Here is a 21039-nt window from a genome sequence, read left to right as displayed (position 1 = left end):
GTTCCTGACTCACACACTCATAAATATCAGTTCTCTAAATATGCCAGATTTCTTTTTTCATCAATATCAAAGAATTATAAGATCTGAGAAATGGGAAATCTCACGATGTTTAATCCCCAATTTAACTTTTAAGTAAATGAAGCTTAACAACATTTTTTATAATATTGGAGAACTTTCAAACACTTAAAAAATACTTTACTAATTACAGGGGATCAGAATAAAAATAAGCGTAATGACTGCTTGAATCTGTATCATGTTTTACTTAAAAAAAAAACACATTTTAATTTTAATTTCTTGTCCTGTCTTTCCAACACAAGTGAAAAGGGAAACAACAAGATACTAACATGCAGAGAAGTTTCCCTCATAAACTTCTGAATATAAAAATTTCTCATGTGCAGTGTGAGAGTCCACAGCTGGAGACGCCTGAAGAGTTTTGGAGTTTGTTGCAGCGTCTTTTGTTTCCCTGGATTTTGTCTTAACACGCATCGTTTCGGCAGCCGAGGCGTCAGAGAGAGAGCGAGAGAGAGCGAGAGACAGATGTTCCTCTCTCTCTCTCTCTCTCTCTCTCTCTCTCTCTCTCTCTCTCTCTCGCTCTCTCTCGCTCTCTGCTCCCACTGACATGTCTTCATTCAGTGTGTCTGCAGGACGCTGCTCAGGTTTAAGAGATACCAGGCATTACCAGGGTGTCAGTCAGCGCTGCACTGCCCCAGGGAGGGACCCAACAACACACACACAACACACACACACACACACACACACACACACACACACACACACTCATAGACTTACTCACAGACTTACTCATAGGCATAGCTTACTTTATTGTTTCAGGCCTGTTTTATGGTTGCACTTGGTTTTCTTCGCATTCATTGACTTTGACATGTGGTTAAAGTAAGAAAACATGACCCATCACAACTACATGTGAAGTCGAAAAGCTACTGTTCCTCATTTCTGCAGATTTATGGATCACGCTCTGGATGTTGTAATTGTAAAGTGTTCTCTGCGTTGAAGTGAAGTGTTACTCAATATACTGATTCACCGTGAAACTCATGTTATATTATCATGCTCTGTTTTCTGTATTTAAACATAATAAAAAATAAAAGGATTTGAGGTTATATCAGCAAGATCAGTTTCATAACAAAACATCAGCGGGTTCCTTACACAACAGCAATGACTTTAGAAATTATGGGGAGTTTGGTTTTTGGAAGTGTCTGACTATTGTTAATGTAATCCTGCGTTTCTGGGAAGGGTTTTATTTCATGTGCAAACTCGCACAATATTTGTAAGTGTGGGATAATAAGAATAATATTGTTTAGTTCTGGACTTTACCTTAAATCCGATTTTTAAATGTTGTTGGACGAGGACAACGAGGCCTTTTTTATTCATGATATAAAACTCAACTTCAGTCTGGGAAACCAGCGCTAACATGTCTGAATTTCTTATCAGATCCACTGATCTAATTGCTCCTCCATACATACAGTATCATGCATTGTTCCACTGAGCACAAGCAACAAACTTGATTTAATTTTACGTTCTCCTGTCAACTTGCCTGTGGGAAGTGTTCCTTTTTATAAAGTGCAATTGTTTCCCCTGCCAAGACATTTGAAGAATCCAGCGCGTTGTCGTACCTCAGAGGGGTAACCCCATGGGAAAGCACGAGCGAAGGAATTGATGGCTTCAGCGAAGGAACATGTTGACTGTTTGAACACGACCGGAATGCTGCGAATGAACGTACGCACTCCAACCTTTGCCGGAGATTTTCCACATGCGGCAACAGAAATTGCTGTAACAACCATCAACCTCAATGGGCTGGTGATTATAGCTGAGAGGAGCAGCTGCCAGCGCTGACTTGGCACAGCACCAGGAGTGTCATTGTGGTATGTTGTTGTTTGCTTACAAGTGTAACCGCACTGGGAGATTGTCACAGACACAATAGCGGCTCTCATTTTTCCATGTGTGCCGCTGTTGACACTTGCTGTCGGATTGAGATGAACCATGATGACGAGTTGATGGGCAGGTCTCTGCAGAATTCCTCAAGTGGCAGTTTGAGTCGGAGTGTTCTGTCTTTCCCTCTCTTGCTTTGCGCAACAAATCTCAAGGAGGAATTGTTGAACATGTTTGCTTACAAATAGCAAACTTTTAGCTTTTTTACTGGACTTTCTGTCCTGACTCTTTCAGTGAGTTCTGATTCCTACCGAGACATTTAAGTCTCATTTTTTGATGCCTGTCCAGGGCGAGACATTCCACTGCCCCTTGGTCGGTTTCCAAGCCTGAATAACAGGACCCCTTTGAAAATTAATGAAAACACACCAGTTTTTGTCTGTGCCCAGTTTCCCCCGTCTATCTCGTACAGACAGGAAGTGAAGACCGGACTCTGAATATGTGAATATGCAGATGAAGTGTAAGGTATCACTGCAGAGGAAGAGATTTCATATGCAAGGCTTTGAATGGGTCTCTGTGAGCCGGCGTCGGTATCCGCTCCCACGCGGTAAACGGGTAAGGCGACCCGGGGCCTGGACGGGTTGTGGTCAGCCTCGCCGGGAAGGCGGAGGTCTGGGAGGAGAGAGTTTTGTTGCTCTGGCTGCTGTAAAGGAGAGGTGAGGACAGACAACCCAGTGAAAAGATCAACAAGGGGGTGACACCAGATATGAGTGTGGACTCGTAGTCGCATGAACCGGTAGTTGTGCACTCAGTGATGTGTCCCAAATCTGCTTTGGACCACTCGATCGGATCATGCTCAACTTTTAATGTTGCTGGAAACTATGACCGACCCAACGCTTGGAGCCTAATGTCATTGAGAAGCATCACACTGGAGCGATGCCACACGACTAACACCCCTTTGTATAGGGAAGCAGGTTAAATATCTTCTGAATGATTTTTTTTTCAGGTTAATTTATGTCGTTCGCATCCAAACAACTGTTATGTGTCAGTGTCACATTTAAATGTGTAATAGCAGGGCTTCCCCGAGGTAAACTGATTAGTGGAATCTGTTGGTGCTGCCAACCCACGACATGTTGTTCAAGAATAATTACCACCAACCACCAACCTGCACTGTGGTCCATCAATCAAAGTCACTTGCTGAGCTGAATCAGACAGTTCCCTGAACCCTGAGCTCATCTCGTCATTAATGTAACTCGCACTGTGCCTTGGGAAAGTGTTCACAGCTACATGCAGGTTTTCCTGTCTTTCACAGAACATGCCAACCAGTTTGAAGGGGCACATTATGTTTTATTGTGACACGACAATAAAATGAAACAGAATGCAAGTCAATAATTTGTCACGCTCTTGCTGCAGTGACGGCTGCATGTCTTTTCGGGGAGTTACTCTTTTAGCTGAACAAATTTAGCCACTGGGATTTTTGCCCTGTCCAACTTTAGCCTGTAGTTATTTTAGATGTGTGTGTGCTTATGTTCGAAGTTCTGTACAACAGCTGGAACAAAGTTTCACAGCACTGGTAGAAAGATAAACACTTTGTACACCTTCCTCTGATTAAAGCCACTGTCTGTGGGATTTGTACAGAATTAACATGTAACGCACACCAGGACCTGTGTTTTATCTGTAAATGAAATATTTTTGTCAGCATGGTGGACGAGGGCCTGAGAGGCCTTACCCTGAGAGAGTGCACGTCGGGCTTATCTGTAACTTGAGCGCAGCTCTCAAACTGCTCCCTGCTGGAGTGTGTGTGTGAATATAATGATGTTTTCTGGATCAAACAGCTGGATAGCCGGAGGTTATGCTTGTGGTTTAGCCAGGTTGCTGCCGGATCGTGGGATAGTTCGGGTCACAGGACTTTCTTACTGCATGTTCTCCTGTGGGCTGATCGGGATCTGTCCGTCAGCCGCTGACTTTATGTCGTCTTTCCACATCAGAGATATCAGATTTGAGTCCCATAACTTATTTTTACAACAGTTTTAACTTGATACTTGATGTTTCACTGCTTCGTTTCAAACAGAATATTCCACAGGCATCGTCCCTGTCAGGGATTGGATTGCAGTTGTTTAGGCTCTCCCTTCCTGGAAATATTCCTGTTACATGTTTCTTTGACATTGTCTTTCCGTCTGTGGCGGGATAAGTAGTGGAAGATAAAGGAAAGCCACTCTGCTGCCCTGCATGGCAGAGAGAAAGCCTTTCCATTGATATTTAAAACTTCCAGCAGAGCATTTCCCCTTCCCGAAAACCCTTCCCTGCCACAGGCCTCCTTCAAAGACCGGCCACTCCGCAGCGGTCCGACCCGGCATTCCGACCCCTGCTCCGATGTTCCCTCCCTCGGTGAGAGAGGCGGGTGGAGCCGGGCTGGACTTGAACCTTGGCAATTGTCTTCTGCTAACCTCTGTGTGTGTGACTTTGTGTGTGTGTGTGTCCACGTGGATCTGTAAAAGTGTGAATCATGAGTTTCTGCCGATGATATGTTGATGGGACTTGAGGTCGAGTGACGCAGACAGTAAGAGCTCCACGGTGATGACCCAAACACCCAGGACCACACACGTGATAATGGCATTTACTTTGGAATAATAATATTAATACATTTTCCCGACACTACTCTTATTTCCTGGCCTTTCCAATAAGCGTCTCCGATCTTTTTATAATGAAATATCTTTGGTTTTGTGGGCACTAAGTGCTGAGGGAAGTAGCCATGTCTTTACCTGTTGGTGATACTCGTCTATATGTCGTTTTCGTGGCCTTGTCGGACCGGCTAGCTATTGGCTATCTGGAGCCATTTTAATAGAGATAGATGACGGGGATTAAATCTCCATCACAGCTCAGGCTCTGCAACACGTACTCCCATTAAGAATGCAGCGATATCTCTTCCCAATAAGGACAGCACAACATGCCATCACTTTAAGATTGATGACTGGTATTAATGTGGATTTCTTGCTGTGTGTACGTGTGGTTGTTTATAAGTGCTCTGTTAATTTTGGACTATCTGCAATCGCTCCTGTAATATCCGTAACCCCCATTGCACATTGTACAAATGACAGACAAACACAGCCTGTGCTAGATATTGTGGTAAGGTCTTGTATGATTATAATGCCCATTATCGACTTCTGTCTATGTGTGTGTGCGTGTGTGTGTGAATGTGTGTGCGTGTGTGTGAGTGTACTTGCTGTCGGGATTGTGATTGATCATCTTCTTTTCACTGAGCTGCATACTTTGTGTGTTCAAACAGAGCTGAGTGGACTTGGCTGGTGCTCATAAGAAAATATGAGCTGATTTATGTACTTGAAAGGGAGCCAGCTGTTTCTTAATAAACTGTATGAAATAATAAACTATTATACTGTCTAATACACAGAATAATAGTTTAACAGCAGACGCTAATAACAGTTCAACGATCTACTTATTTGCCCAGGTTGTTCACTTATTTGTCAGCCTATTAATTTAGCAGAACTATTTCCCCCCCTTTTCCCCACTACCTTTAAGAGTATTGTAAGAATTAAGGGGGTGGGTGTTGGGTGGGAGGAAAGAGACAGTAACGGGGGGGGAGATGGTGAAAGATACATAGGGAGGTGTAGAGATAAGAAAGTACTAGTGTCTCCAATCTGCTCCAGATGAAAGCTGTTGGTGTGACAGGGTTTGCGAAAGGATGGAAAAGGTTGAGCGCTCCCACATCACACCGTCTTCTGTGAGTCGGCCTCCTCGCGCTGTCAGACGAGCCATCGGCACAGACGTGGGGAGACGAGCGTCGACACATGCATGTGGTCAAAGTCATACACCTCCTTGACTGGGAAGGTTGCTTTGACAGATTGGTTTGCCCTGCCCTCCCTGTCTTAATGTGCTGTCTTTGTTTTAGCAGTGTGCCAACGTAGGGTGGGTCCAGTATCACCTGAACCTATCTCCTTCACTAGATTCAGATTTATATGTCAAACCACACAACCAGGCTTTATATTAAAGGATAATTTTACTTTTTAGCGACTGAAACCTATGTAGAGTTAAAGAAATGGCTGGAATAGAAAACCTTTTTCTTACCTGTTGTTCTAAGTCGTTTACGCAAAGTTTAATATTTCAAAACAATCTAAAACCATTGTTGCTGAAATCCAAGCAGCACTGACATTGCTGGTCATTGCTCCCTATAGAATAAACCATATTAAGATGAACATCTTCCCAAGGGGGTTTTGTTTTTCTTTCACAAATACATCTTTTAAGGGACCGGATAAAAGCATCTCGTCTTTTATCAGGAAGAGCTTCATCCCCGGGATTAGGAAATTACATCAAATAGAGACAGAAGAGAGAATGGGGGTTTAGCATGGGGAAACATGTTGTTCTATTATTAGACTTCTATAATCACATTGTGGTAAATTGGGTAATTACCAACATAAAGGAAGCACGAACCAGGCTTTGTGTAATCTTGTGTCTCTATGCTCCCTCTCGGCAAGAAAACCTTGACAGACCCCGTTGTGATAAACACATTCAAAGTATGGTATCATTTTTAGATCCCATTTCAAGTTTAAACATGTTCTAGCTCTATGGCCTATCCCCACCAGTGCCCTTTTCCCACCATCTCTCCCAGACTCCACGCTCCAGTCATGGTTAAGGAAGGGATTAAGTGTTGGCATCTCTATCAACACTGTAGTTTCATCCCTTTTGAAAAACCAGTCACAATACTCTTGTGGAGATATTTCTATAGATGTCTCCAGGTGTGTAATCTTGTTAAGAAGCCATTTATTCCCATCTCACCTCCACCAGAGCGGGGTTGGATAGAGGAATTTATAGGTTTATAGAGGAACTTATAATTTGGGACCCTCTACGTTGAGACCTGATGTTCATACGATACAAATGAATACAAGAAAAGTCTTTGCCTATATGTTCACTTCTTGAATCACCTTTGGGTGCGGTTGAGTAAATAATTTGCGACTGACATTGCTGATGAATTATGCTCGTCTGCAGTTTCATGAATCAGATAAGATCCACACATCCTCTGGTCTCTCTTTTCTCTCTCTGCCCTATTTTTGTCGTCTTAACCCAGATGGTTGAGATAGACGCTGCCCACCCTGAGTTGGTTTCTGCTCGTGGTGAAACCAGGGAATTCTTATACCGTCGCTGTAGGTCATCTTTGAAAAGATCTCTAGTGGTACGGCGATACGAGCACACCCAAGATTCACATTACTTATAGGGGTAGCTCCTGGATGGTCTGGTCTTACGGGTGATCATAGTTTGATGCCATAGCCTGTCACCGTCTGTCACTATTGGCACAATGGCTTGTGTTGACTCAATGGAAATCTGCCAAACCAGAATTACTCTTTAAATGGAAAGTGTTACGGCTCATTTCAAGCTTGAAAAAACTGCTCCACAAGGGGGTTCAGTGAGGAAAACAACTGCCAAACAACTCTAGGGTGTTTGTGCTATTGTCAAGCTGTTGAATTCACAGGGTTAACACTCACCCTGTGTGGGGTCAGTGCAGCACAGATGCAGTAATGGGTTAACACAGCAGCAGAGGGTAAAAAAAAAACCACCCAAGAGCCAGTGACCCATCGGTAACATAAAAATAACACCAACGCTGGTTCACGACAAACCGCAGGTACTGGGCAAAGTTAACCCGTTATTGCGTCTATGCTGTATTTCCCCACGCTCGCTCAACTTAGCTCAGTGATTTTAGAGTGAAGGATGAAAGGATGTGTAATGCTCTCTTCTTTTTCCCACTGTACTGCTGACACAGCAATGCTATTCATCCAAAGTCTTTTCTCAAGCAAATGTGCATGTGTAAAAAAGCACAAGAAAAAGCTGGATGGAAGATGTGATGAAATGAATCCCAAGTTTAAGACCAAGTCATGTCGTTGAAAGCTCTAGATAAAGGTAGTACATTGATGTTGAGTCAAGATAAACGATTAGAAATGTAGTATTGTTTTTGTTTTGTTGAGTTTTGGAAAGGTCATCAACCCATTCGCACAACGTGAACTTTCCGGAAATGTTTACTGCTCTTATTCTCTGACATTTTTATTAGGGGCTCTAGCAGGAAAAGCTCTGGAAACTGTCAGGCGCATGTGACTGGGGACGTTTGTGTTCTCTCGTACAGCGCATCTGGGAAATTTCTGGAAAAATGTCCTGACTTCAGTGCGTGTCTGAAAGCAGCAGTAGATGCCTGTAAACCTCTGGTTTCAATATGGCTTCGTGCTCACATTCCCTGTAATTGAAATGACCCTGATAGACTCACGACCAAGACAACGCAGCACATCAACAGCCTTAATGAGCCACTCTCAGCGACTCCAAGGCAGACGGGGAGGTATTTATAACCAAACAGCCACCGTCTAACTGCCCGGCCGTAACCTGGATCCTGCTCACGCTCCTTTCTCATCAAGCAGCTGTGGTGCTGCTGCCGCTGTCCAGGGGGTCCTGGGTGAGCTGGGATAGACAGGCTGGGGTTTGAGGTGGAGAGGGAGTGCAGAGGAGAGGGGGGAGAGGGGGGGTTGTGTAAATCAGGCATAATGTTGGATCAGAATCTGAGCTCCGTTTTGGTCACATGGCTCTGTGACAGCTACCAGAGTAGCCAGAGTGTGTGTGGGTTTGCGTTATTGTGGTCGACTGTGGTCTGTGTGTGTATTTACGGGCGAGTGTGTGTTCTCGCAGCAGTGTGTGTGTGTGTGTGCGTGCGAGTCCTGCATGTGTGTAACTGAAGAGTGTTTGCACCTGCCGGGGCGGTGGTCCCCAAACTTCATTTCTATTTAAGGATCTTGCAAGCAGCAGCATTGCAGGGATCTGTGTGTGTGTCTGTGTGTGTGTGTGTGTGTGTGAGAGGGGGTGGAGGGGTGGTGGCTTCCTCCGCTCACAAGGACAACATTCATCAAGTGCAGAGAGGGGTAGGAGTGTGAGCGGGGGGCGACAGGGGTGCTGCCAGATTTAAGTGGGGTCTGTGGGCGTGTGAGGTGAGCAAGGGAGGATGGAGAGGGATGGGAGAGGGAGGGAGGGGGACAGGGTGGAAAGAATGTGCCAATTTGTCAAATCTTACTTCCCACCACCCCCCCACCTCCTCTAATCACACATGATGCTGGGTGCTGATTACAGCCAAATGGACCGACAGCAGCAGCAGCTGGAGCTGGGGGGAGAAGATGGAAGTTAGAGGTGTAAGGGGGGGGCAGGTTTGGTCCTGGCAGGGGGTCTCAGATGTGGGAGGTCCGTCTTCACCTCTCGTGTTGAACTTTGAAGTCATCTGGACCTGGGCAGCTGATAAAGAGTGTGAGGAGAAACACCCGGAGAGGTGCAGAGGAAGAAGAAAGAGAGATGCTATCTGTTGTTAATGATGCTGTAGGTCGTCACCTGTCACTGTTTTTCTGTTTCCTGTCTTTAGGTTTTCAGGATGAGGGTTGAATCTCTCTTCAGTTTTTCGTATAAAGTGTGAAATATACATTTTTCTGTTGCCATCTGTTACTTTATAGACCAATCAAGCTGTTTGCAGAGGGAGTGATTAGCAAATTAACAAACTCTGGATGCTCAGAGCTGGTTTGTGGGTTTTTTACCGTGGAGCCTGGATTTTGTCGCGTTCAGCTGATGTCGGACGCAAGAACAGAACACAATTTTATTCTCATGAAGTCAACAGCATCCATCCATCCAGCCATTCACTCTTTAATTCCTTATGCCACTGGTTGTATCGTGAACACGACTTTGCACTTGCAACAAAAATCCACCGGTAAAAGGGTTTGGCTGATTCTACCTGTGCACTCGTGTGTGTCAGTGCGTGCGTGTGCGTGTGTGTGCGCATTAGGTGATCGCTCCCCACAGCCACGGGGCATGACCGCAACCCGCTGCTGTCAGACCCGTTGCCATGTTTACACGCGTGTTTATATTTGTGAGGGAGGAGGTTGTGATTGACAGTGAATGTCCTCAGGCTAGACCAGGCGATCGAGAGAAGGGAGAGGAATGAAACGATTCCTCTTTTCTTGATTGACTTTTCCAGACAGGCTCTATTCCAGGCGCTCTTATCCAACGCTAAAGGAATGAGGTGCAGGACTACACCTCCGCTGTCTGCTCTCCGAAAAACACTTCTTTTTAAACTCGTCAGTTATTGTCTGGCTTTCCCCTTTAGCCTTTTTAGATTTTCTACTACTTGCTAATAATTAACTATTGTTAACAGTAGAAACTCCATCCTTTGCGTATGAAATTGTTGATGATTGATCAATTGTTTGACTCAGTTACTGCATTGACCAACAATTCCAATTATTGACAAATAAATATATTTTACTTTGGCATTTGGCAAGTTATCTCTTTAGATATCAAATTTTTTGACCTGAGTTTTGATTATAAAGAATAAAAGATAGTTAGAGGACGAGTTAGAGGACGAGTGTGAGAACGTCTCCAGAATCCAGTCGTGCAGCAGGCTACTGGGGAAACGATCACATTAGAATGATGGGAGTATTGGCCCGTAAATCGTCTGCATTGGCTCAGGCACATGTTTAAAGTTCCTGCATTCTGCTGCCCTGAGAGATGGAGCGGTGGCAGCACTGATGGAGAGATCGGCCACCACCTGTTCTCTTGGACGCCATCAGGAGAAAACATGGCAGACTGAAGGAGAGAAGGAGCGAGGGAGGCTCAGAGCCGGGAGGCAGACGGGGACTTTCCAGACTCCACTGCGTGATTTCTGAGTCTGACAGCCGATCTGCAACTCTCCGTCAGTCTTACCTGTCCTGACATACGCTCCTGCAACGCGCATCTCTCCACACATGTACTACCCACGTCTCCACCTGATCTGTTTGACTTGTATTTGTTCATTGCCATAGCTGCAGCGGCCTCCGCACTAACCGAGCGGTGCCAGCAATTAGACACATAACCACTGAGCTGATACGATCATGATGATGAGTGAACACCATTTTTTCTGAGGTGGTATTCGTGGGTGGATGCATGTCACGACCAGGATCAGAGCCCGGATTTGAAAACTTGTTTTTGACCTCGAAATTGCTGCTGTGTTTGTTTTTATAATCCCGTCTTTTTAAGATCTCTTCAAAGTAAATCAACATTTCGGAGTTCAGCCTCACATTCTGCAAGTTAAACAGAGAAAAGCCACAATAAAGAGAAGAGGTTGGAGGAGACAATCTTTCCATGTTCTGTTTGACAGGCGGTTACCAAGAAACATGAAGCTATTTTCAGTGTTAATTTTAATTCCACAATTAAGTTAAACTCAGATGTTCCTGAATCTGTCAACGCAACAGGATGAGCTCATGTTGTCACATTTTAACAAATTGTAGATTTTTCTATAAAGAGCTGTTTGCTGATCTGTTGTTGCTCATTTAAAACTACAGGAGCTTTTTCTACAATTATATCTAAAGCTGCATTTCTACCAAAAGCACCTGCAGCTTTAAGTCTATAGGAACTAAAATGTCCCTGCAGACCATTGCTCACCTGCATTTTAACCACGGTCCAAAGACCAGGGGAGATTACACAAATTATCCTGCTGACGTTTAAACAGCTAATGGCTACAACGAGCTGTTCCACTCCGGTCCACCTGGCATGACGATGCTTTATAAATTGAGCAACGCTACAACAACAGTTAACAGGAGATTCCAGCTGTAGATCGGAGAGGAGACGACAAAGAGGATTCAAAACAGACGAAATCGTAGACTTAATACAAAGAAAAGATTTTACGACATTCCGTGGAGATTGTCTACAGGTGGAATAAAATGCAGCATTACCCAACCAGTCAGTTCCTCCACTTTTATTAAGTCCTACCCTCCTGAGAAGGGACTTTTTGGGGGAGAAAAGCTTAATTTAGACCATTTCTGTGGAGAAGGACAGAGTTCCTGCAAAGCTACCTTGTTCCTGGAGAAAAGCTCCTGCAAGGGAACTGCAAATGAATTGTCTCCCAAATCTCCCTACTTTTCTCTGATGGCGTTTTCATCACCAATTGATCTGCATACGAAAAGCAAATCAAGCAGCTTGTTGTTCTCGTACCAGAACTTCAGTTGTTATTGTCCGGTTGTTGAGCGTATTTTGTTATGTCAGGAATCACTCATCCACTCGTGTGGCCATCGCTGTTGTTTCAGTCTGAAGTTTTCATCCGTTTAAAGAGTTGAGACTTTCTTTGGTTTATTATCAGTCACATTTGTGTAATGTTCAGTTCTTCATATGCAGTTGAAATGCACTGTCATTGTTTGAAGCAATATGCCCTATATCCTTTATGGACACACAAAGTATGGGGGTGAAGCACATGCATGCATCTTTCATGCAGGACTGAGTTTGTGCCCCATCACAGAAACTTATCTTTTCTCAACCGTTACCACAATGAGTGTGTGTTCTGCAGGTTTTGCAGCCGTGGGAAGTTTAATTTCAGCTTTTGTAATGAAAAGGTCAACGTCACGCATCACGTCCTGTGGGCGACGCTTGTTTCTTCCTTTGTAACATAGTGTGCGTCTGCTTTTGTCACAGCCATTGGCTGTTACGCAGTAAAACGACTTACATAAACCCTGTGAAAAATGTAAACCATGCTATTCTTGGAGCTCCTGCCGAGCAGACGCTCTATTTACAAACTCACTACGTGGATTTCCTTCAGGTGCGCTCTGTAATTAAAGCTCTTCAGATGCTCGTATTGTTTCCGCTCGTCACTGGCTCTATATTTAGTCGTCAGCCTTCACCTGCCACAAAAAGTTTGGTTATGAGGGAATTTGCGGAATGAAAAGGGCGTGTGTGTGTGTGTGTGTGTGTTTGTGTGTGTGTACATGCCTGTGATGTCTGGAAGCGGCGGCCGCAGCTCTGGGGAAGTGTCACCTGTCTCATTGTCGTACCTGCAGTGTTGTGAAGGCCGGCGACTGATGTTGTGATAAAACTTTTAGAAACACTCGGTTTCCAGCGAGAAAACACTCGGATCAAAGAGCCAGCACAGGTTCCAGCTGGATGACGCAATGTCATAGAGCCACTGTTCACATCTCTCACTCTCCCACTTCTCTCTGTATTCTACTGTGTCTGCGCTTCGGAGAAAGACCAATGGGCACACAGCGAGGAAAGAAATGGCACTTTTGTTTTTCTAAAAGGTGTGCGTTGGTGTGTGTTGGTGGGTGGGTGTGTGTGTGTGTCTGCGTATGTGTGAACTTGAGTGACACAAATCCAACAAGACAGAACTGGAGGTGAGAGATTCCCCTCGAGGTTCATCACAACACAGCTCCACCCGATGATGGAGGAACAGTGGTGTTTGCAGACTGGGATGTTAGCGTGGGCCGGCACACAGCAACAGTAGCTCAGGCTACAACAGGTCGCTGGTGAAAACATGGAAAAGTAATGTCACATCGTCGAATGACAAATCCCACGACGCAAAGATTTAGATTTAGATTTTGTTCAGTGCATTTCTTCAACTATTTTTTGTGGTCGTGACGTCATAATAGTTAATTGACGAGGTTCTCCTGAACAGTTCATTTCAAACACAAAGAGGATTTTTCCTAAATCTTGCCCGAGCAGCTTCATCATTTGCCACGTAAACTGGGCTTTTATCGTCATATTTAGCCAGAATGAGGCAAAAAGTAGTTCCAAGTAAATCAATAAACAACAAAATGGTAAAAAGTAGTCTCACAGACAGATAATTAATACACCGCACGTATTAGCACTGCAAACAAAAGTTGATCATCCCACTTATTAAAACTTCTTTCAGACAATAATTTCACTTTAATGATGCAAAAAAATATGACTTATCAAACCAGGGAGAGGATCAGCGCTGCGCTAAGCTTCATGTCTGCAGGGGAAAGAGGGGTTAGTGTACAGTATTGTCTTTGTAATGCAGATGAGTGACACTGTAAGTCGAGCTGATGAAAGTGGAGTAATTGACCTGTTTGGGTTGCCAGGTCAGGTCTTAACTTCTCTCTCTCTCTCTCTCTCTCTCTCTCTCTCTCTCTCTCTCTCTCTCTCTCTCTCTCCCTGGAGGAATTCAGCTCGTTTGTTTTTGCCCTGTCAACACACGACTGCTCTAATTTCAGTTGGCCTGTAATGTGATGAGTAAAGATGTAATATACTTTTATATTTAAATCACATGTAAGTGAGGTTAAGCACTTAAAAAAATGCACTGTTCTTCTTTTATACTTGTTCGCGTAAAAAAGTACTGGAGCGATTTTCACCAAACTAGGTGGAGACCTGAGGCACGAGCCAGGAAACTAGAGATCTGATTAGAGGTGAAACACTTTCCTCAACACTGATGCAGCGACATCGACGTGTTGGACAGTTCCTCAGGAAGTACCGTCTGGATCACACCGGTTTACGATTGGTTGGCCTTGGCGGAGGAATGCGCTCCGCCGAGTGCCATTCTGCTTTATTTGTTTTTAAAGAAACTTTACCCTTCTACGTGTTGAAAATCAGTGGATTCAGATCATCTCGGCCATTTTTGGTCCATTATTCTCGAGCGATTTACTTTTTTCAACGCGCACAATAATTACTACATTCTTCTACCGCCGTGTATATACAGCATAATGCCTATTCCATAGTGAAGGCCATGTGGGTACGCAGACAGAGGGCATGGCTGATATTTATACATCTGCCAAAGCACACACTGACACTCACACACACAAACACACACACATGTACAGAGTCACATTCCCCAGTTCCAAGCATGCATTTCCACAGGCCTTGTGTGAGCAGGAAAGAAATGAAACCACCGAGCGCAGCACGTGTATCCTGTACATTTAGAACCTTTTTTAAGAGGATCGCTTTTTTCAGGTGGGGATATTTGCGGCAGACCCCCAATGCTGACAGAGCCTGGCTCGCTTCCCAGAACAGAACAATATCTGCCAGGTCGACTGAGGGGCCCCGCAGCCCCCACACACACACACACACACACCATATATATACACACTCACAGACCCCGGTGAGCACTAACGTCTGGCCTTTAAACCGTCAGCGCTCAGGCCTTGCCTTACATAATGACAGAGAATGGAGGCATTAAGGCAATTTGTTTGATTTAAGTTGTCAAGGCGTCCTGGACCCTGCCCCTCTCAGCTGGTTTTGATACCCATAGTCTGTGTGTGTGTCCGTGTGTGTGTTGTAGACCTTGTCTGTGGAGGAAAAACAAGAGGTAAGGACAGACTCAGAAAGAGGGGGGGTGTCTGAGCAGTGACAGCAGGAGGAGGAGAAGAGGGAGGAAGAAAGTATAGAGGAGGGGAGGAGCTGAGCACAGGGAAGGAGGAAGAGCTGAACCTGAGAGAGCTGGGATTGAAATATGTCCGCTGCTGAGGAGGGAATTTAGTGTGTGTGTGTTTTTAGACACAATGATGTGTTCAAAAATTTAATTAATAATAATAATAATGAATAAATTATACTATGAAGAGCGTAAGGAAATCAAATCCAGGTTTGTATACTACTAATACAGGTTCAAAAAAAGTGTTGAAGTGCTTGAAGATGAGATTAAACCAATAAAACACGAGCAGAGAAAATAATAATAATCATACAAATATAACTAAATAAACAAATAGGAATTATTACTGAATATAAGAGCCACTGTCAAACATTTAAAAAAAATTTTCATAAACAGAAAAGTTTGAAGAAGGGATTTTAAAGTAAAGAACTATAAAAAATGCGTTCAATGGGCAGAGAACTTGGTAATGTGGGGGCTCTGATGTTGTATTGAATCCCAGTGTAAACTTTAGTGTTACATGTTGGTGAATATCACACAGCAGATAATACTGAAACCTTTGTGAAGATCCTAAAGTTCTGAGAGATGTTCGACTCTCGCCTCTCTCGTGGATCGGAGTCTGTTTCTGAGCTGTGTGCTGCTGGTGCTGTGTATTTTCATGTCCAGTGCTGTAGAAAACATCTCTGTGTAACGTAAAGCATGCATCCGTTTATAAAGTGTCCTGAGACTCTCATAAATGATGTAAATGTAAATGAAAAGGCCTGAATGCAAAGTAAAAGCATGAGTGGAGCGTCACAGGTAATTACACTGAGCTGTGTGTGTAATTGACCCTGATCAAACCTGCTCTGTGTGAGTGTGTGTGTGTGTGCACGTGTGTGTGTGTGTGTGCACGTATATGCACCATGAGTGGAATAGAGGCCCAGTGTTCTTGGGTCCCAGCTTTAAATAAGGGGTCTTTATCTGGCCGTGTGTACAGCTCTGGTGTGGAAGCACTAAAGGGCCAAAACGTTTCCTCTGCACACACGTGGCTCAGGCTGCTCGCTCCAGGTGTGGTGACCACTAACCAGCACGCCATTTAACCGTTACGCCTGATTTGGAGCCTGAGGCCGACCTGGCACTCGCACAAGCACAAGAAGTCCAAGTACACAGTGTCACACACACACACACACACACACACACACAACCATTTCCAATATAAATGCAATCCCCCCCCCTCCCGCCTGAGTGTTCATTAAGCTCCCTCCCCTTTTGGCTCTCAGCGGTGGAAACAGGCATTCTGGGAGTTGGAGTGCTCGAGGTACGAGCTTTCTGATTGGCTCTGGTGGAGTTCAGAAATGACACATTCCTCAATAACGTTTGCACCATTGTCACCTCCCACTTTCTGTCTGCGGAGGACTTTTTCTGTCATTTCTGACATTTCATAGAAAATGGCAGCTGTGGCTCGGGGGGGGGTGGATTCATCTAAAACCGTAGATGTGGAAGCAATTATTTAATTGTCATCAAAAGGTGCTACTTTCTTCTACTTGTATGTCGAATACAAAACAGGTGCAAAAGTGGAGTACAATATGTTGATTAAAATGAAATGAATATAGAACTCACCTGAAATGCAGAAGAGATGATTAGAAAATATATAATGGATTTAAGTTAGACATTAAAATATAATAACACGTAAAATCAAATCGTAACATTGTCCATTGCAGTTATTTTTCTTTTTAATCTTTTGGGAAAAGTCGAGTTCAAGACTGAAGTCAAAGTTACGTCCTTGAGGGCAAAGCTAAGTCAGGTTATTTGCTGTCAGTCTGTTTTTTGCAGCTCAGTTATGCAAATTTCTGACATGATACGACAAGGTCTGTTTTTAAAGTGATGAACTTCAGGTAATTTCTTCAAGCTATTCTCTGATCTCACCAGATGAAAACTTGAGACTTAAGTCCTATGCAGACCAAGTGCATGTGCCAGCCTCTCGTCCTAAACACAGTCATTTCTGTTTTTTAAGAAGTGGTGATGTCTAAAGTGCGAGGTCCGATTTCACAAATCCTTCGGTGACGTCACAGTGAGCTGCCACAGTCTCAAAGACTCGAGTCCAAATATTTAGTCTGACGTTTTCAGCTCTTAAATATTATGAATCCTTTATAGTTTTCGTACGAACAGAGATGCTACTGTAAAGGTAACTGAACACTTTCTCCATCTTTTCCTTAGGTCTCCTTTGACTTGGCCGAGTACACGGCCAACGTGGACGGCGTGGGCACGCTTCGCCTCCTGGACGCCATAAAGACCTGCGGGCTGACCAACAGCGTCAAATTCTACCAGGCCTCCACCAGCGAGCTGTACGGGAAAGTCCAGGAGATCCCTCAAAAGGAAACCACTCCCTTCTACCCCCGCTCACCTTACGGTAAGACACACAAATATACGTAATGTGTGGATCCACGTGGAAACACACTCACTGATTACCTAACATTTTTTATACCTCGCACACTTTGTCAGACGAGTGTCTACGGCCATGTAGGGGCATTGAACTGGATAGTCTGATACCTCAGCAGCACTTGTGTTCACATTCAGTGTGTGTGTGTGTGCGCATTTGTGTGTATGATTGTGCGAGTTAATAGAGGGGGGGGGGCTTCAGCGCTCAGGCAGCGCTTGAGCTCTCCACACACCCCGAGGCCAAACGTCTGACTGAGGACTGGAGTGGCTCTCATTTTAACAAAGACACCTTTATATCCACTGCACTCAGCACTCACTTTCAACACACACACACACACACACACACACACATATACAAACACACACGCACGTAGGTTGTACACGTGTGGGAGCGATCGGGTTTCATGTTCTCTGTTGTCTAAATGCTCTCCTCACTGACACTTTCCCCATCTGTCAGCACTCAATCTGAGGCTGCATGGGAGGCACATACCATCACGAGGAGGGCTGCTTCTTTATTAATTAGACTCGGGAAGGGGGAGTCGGGGGTGGCCACGGCGGCCTCCCTTCACCTCCAGCGCACGTCCTGACCCGCGGCCTAATCAATGGGCGCCTCCTTTCGCTGGCTCTGGTATTCCCCCTCATCGCAGGAGGAGGAGGGAGGAGGATGAAGATAGTGAGAGAGCTGAACTTTTTGTACGAGCCTGCTTTCGGTCAATCAGCAGGAGTCTGAGGTTTTCGTTCCCGATGGTGAAATATGATCAGCGGTACCGCTGTGCTCAACCGTGACGCTGTAGTACAGTTTCGACACAGACTCTTTTACCCTCCGATGATCTCTGTGCGTCCGCAGCTTCGAGTAGAGACGACCAGCAGTTCTGCTTCTGCTCAGAACGTTACCTCAATAAGATGAATACAAATGTGTGAGCAATGTTAAAGTCCACTGTTGCCGTTGTTACGTATGTGCAAATAAAACCGGTTTTAAATAAGTGTCTGTCTTCCTCTGTCCCTCTCCTCCTCCATCTCTCATCACAGGTGCTGCGAAGCTTTACGCCTACTGGATCGTGGTGAACTTCCGCGAGGCCTACAACATGTTCGCCGTCAACGGGATCCTCTTCAACCACGAGAGCCCGAGGAGAGGTGAGCGTCCAGCACGACGTGCATTCTGCTATTCCACCACAGCAGCAAACTTTAAAACTAAAAACGGGTTTTAATGTTGCCACTGATACGTTTATATGTTGGAATTAGATATTCCTTTCCGATCTTTTTGCTTATTATGATGAGGTAGAGTTGGGAAAGAGTCACAATACTTTATTTAGAACATTAGGCTTATTGTTTTAGAAATAAACCTTAGAATACAAGTATTTATATATATATTTATTATATACAAGTCTGAAAGCATCACCAGGTGAGTAGAGGTGGTCCTGACATACAGTGACTAGTTATGTAGAATATAATTAAGTACATTTTATATATATATATAGCAGCTTCCACAGAGCATTGTCATAATGTGCTTCACAAAAGTATAAAATGAACATAAATTTAACTATAAAAGAACCAGGCAAAATGAATGCTCTGTCAGGTTTTAATAAATTAACTTTCATATCTTATGACACAACTCACTGGAGCAATTTCCATACACAAACTTTAAATGCAGGCAAAGCAAAGTCCTGCTCAACCCAAACATAGGCTCTAAGTTAAGACTGCATTCGTCACCAATTAGCATTGTGTCATGAGTCAACAGGCCAAACCCACAATAGAGCAGAAGGTAAACCATTGTTGGATTGTGTACAAGTATTCAATTACATGCTCTATATAAAGTCATTCATTCACCGGTGGAGCCAGGATTCTCATAACCACTCGACACACACACACACACACACACACACACTCACACATATAAAGACACATAGTGAGTGGGCTGTGGTCGCATTTTTAATATGTGCTCTGAGCCCCGAGGGTCACAGGCGCTGGTTTAACCCGATTTACACGCCACCGCGATCCAAAATGAATACCACATGACTGCAGCCCTGACGCTGCACCCAGGTCAGCCACTCAGGTGTTTATGATTTATCCCCTGATGAAGGCCCTGGCCACGACCCCAGCCCGAGGTCAGGGGTCAGCCAGTAAACCCTAATGGGTTAGCACAGATAGATAGGTGTGGGAACTGGTGTGGTTTACAGCCAGTTCAGCGAAGACGACGTGGTCACAGACGAGAATTAGTAGAAACAGTCGAGCTGCGAACGATGCACGGGTAGAAAGAACGAGGTGGATGACAGGAGGAGTGACTATTTATCAATCAACAGAAAATTAATCTACAACAATTATAATGATTGGTTCATTGGTTTTTCGGTCAGGGAGACATATTAAACTCTCTCTGGTTCCTGATTCGCTGCCTCTCTGAACTGATCTTGTTTGGACAGTTGAATTTATATATTTTGTAGACTTTGTACTTGGTCCATAAATCAGATAAAATCTGAAGGGGCTGATTGACACCGTGACTCTGAAGTCAGTGATGCTCATGTCCTTTTCCCTCATGTTCACACAAAGACCTTATAAGGTCAAAGCTCTCAGCTCTCCTGATAACACGTCCTCCTCCTTCTGGTCCTCGCTCAGCTCTTTGTCATCTTCCGCTCAGACTCGCCCTCCATCTTTTCCTTCTTGCCACACTTGCATGCACGCACGCACTCTTTCCCTTTCTTCCTCCCTCGTGCTTCATTTCATGTCTTCCTCCGCTTTCCTCCGCAGTCAGCATTTCTCCAGCAGGCCATCGGGTTTAGTCCTGCCACTTCTATTCTCAGAGTTACGGCTGTTGTTGCTCATAAAGCAGGAACGCTGTGCTGTGATGTGGCCAGATGTCCCACGGCTGCCTTGCACAACCCAGTGTGGCGCTTGTGTTGGCTGGATCGGCCAGTGTTTACCCGGGCCTCTGAGGCCTGTCGTGACCCTATCGCTGCCACACTGAGGGGGCGTTTGGCCGTGCACTCCGTCCCCCAAGGGAGGAGGTTCTTTGTGCTGCACAACTCTCCCATGGCACTTTTTTTTATTTTTTTATTGTAGCAGTGTAAGGTCGTACTGTAAATCACACGGTCCGAAATACATATCTACTCGTACGTGTCACTGTGCAGAGAGAATACTGACTCAACTTGGCTTTTGTGAACATTTCATCACATCGAATGATAAATAGATCTGTTGGTTGCTAAATACTAATTCTAGCACCTGAATATGTTTTACCATCACATAAATCTGCAAATTGAAGCGTGGGAAAACTTACCAAATATTCTTTATATATAAATATATGAGCTAAATCAATTTGAAGTAACAGTATGTGCTACAAGGTGTAACGGGAGGGAAATAGAGTAATGTTACCTCATGATTCATAATGATGAAGATTAAAACTGTTCACGATAGCCTAGTTCACACTTCAACACAAATTTGGAACTCGGACAGAAGCCCCAGATCTGAGCCAAATCTGACCCACAACTCCCAATGACTGCGAGCTTCCCCATCACAACTCAGCAAGTCAAGTAGTGGGATCAACTTTATGTGTGCTACTTGCTGTCACAATAATTAATTCCAGAGTGATTTCATCAGATTACCCA

General features: G+C 44.5%; 1 protein-coding gene across 1 annotated transcript in view; it reads left to right on the top strand.

Moving 5' to 3' along the window:
• gmds (GDP-mannose 4,6-dehydratase) overlaps window positions 1–21039 on the top strand; it is a 140307-nt gene that overhangs the window by 24522 nt on the left and 94746 nt on the right. Inside the window, exons 5-6 of the mRNA XM_035177347.2 lie at window positions 17222–17414; window positions 18473–18577. Coding sequence (XP_035033238.1) covers window positions 17222–17414; window positions 18473–18577 — 298 coding nt within the window. The remainder of the gene's footprint in view (window positions 1–17221; window positions 17415–18472; window positions 18578–21039) is intronic.

The sequence above is a fragment of the Hippoglossus stenolepis genome, chromosome 14 (genome assembly GCF_022539355.2).
Source record: "Hippoglossus stenolepis isolate QCI-W04-F060 chromosome 14, HSTE1.2, whole genome shotgun sequence".
Taxonomy (NCBI): Eukaryota; Metazoa; Chordata; class Actinopteri; order Pleuronectiformes; family Pleuronectidae; genus Hippoglossus; species Hippoglossus stenolepis.
This window is presented reverse-complemented; position numbering and strand designations above follow the sequence as displayed.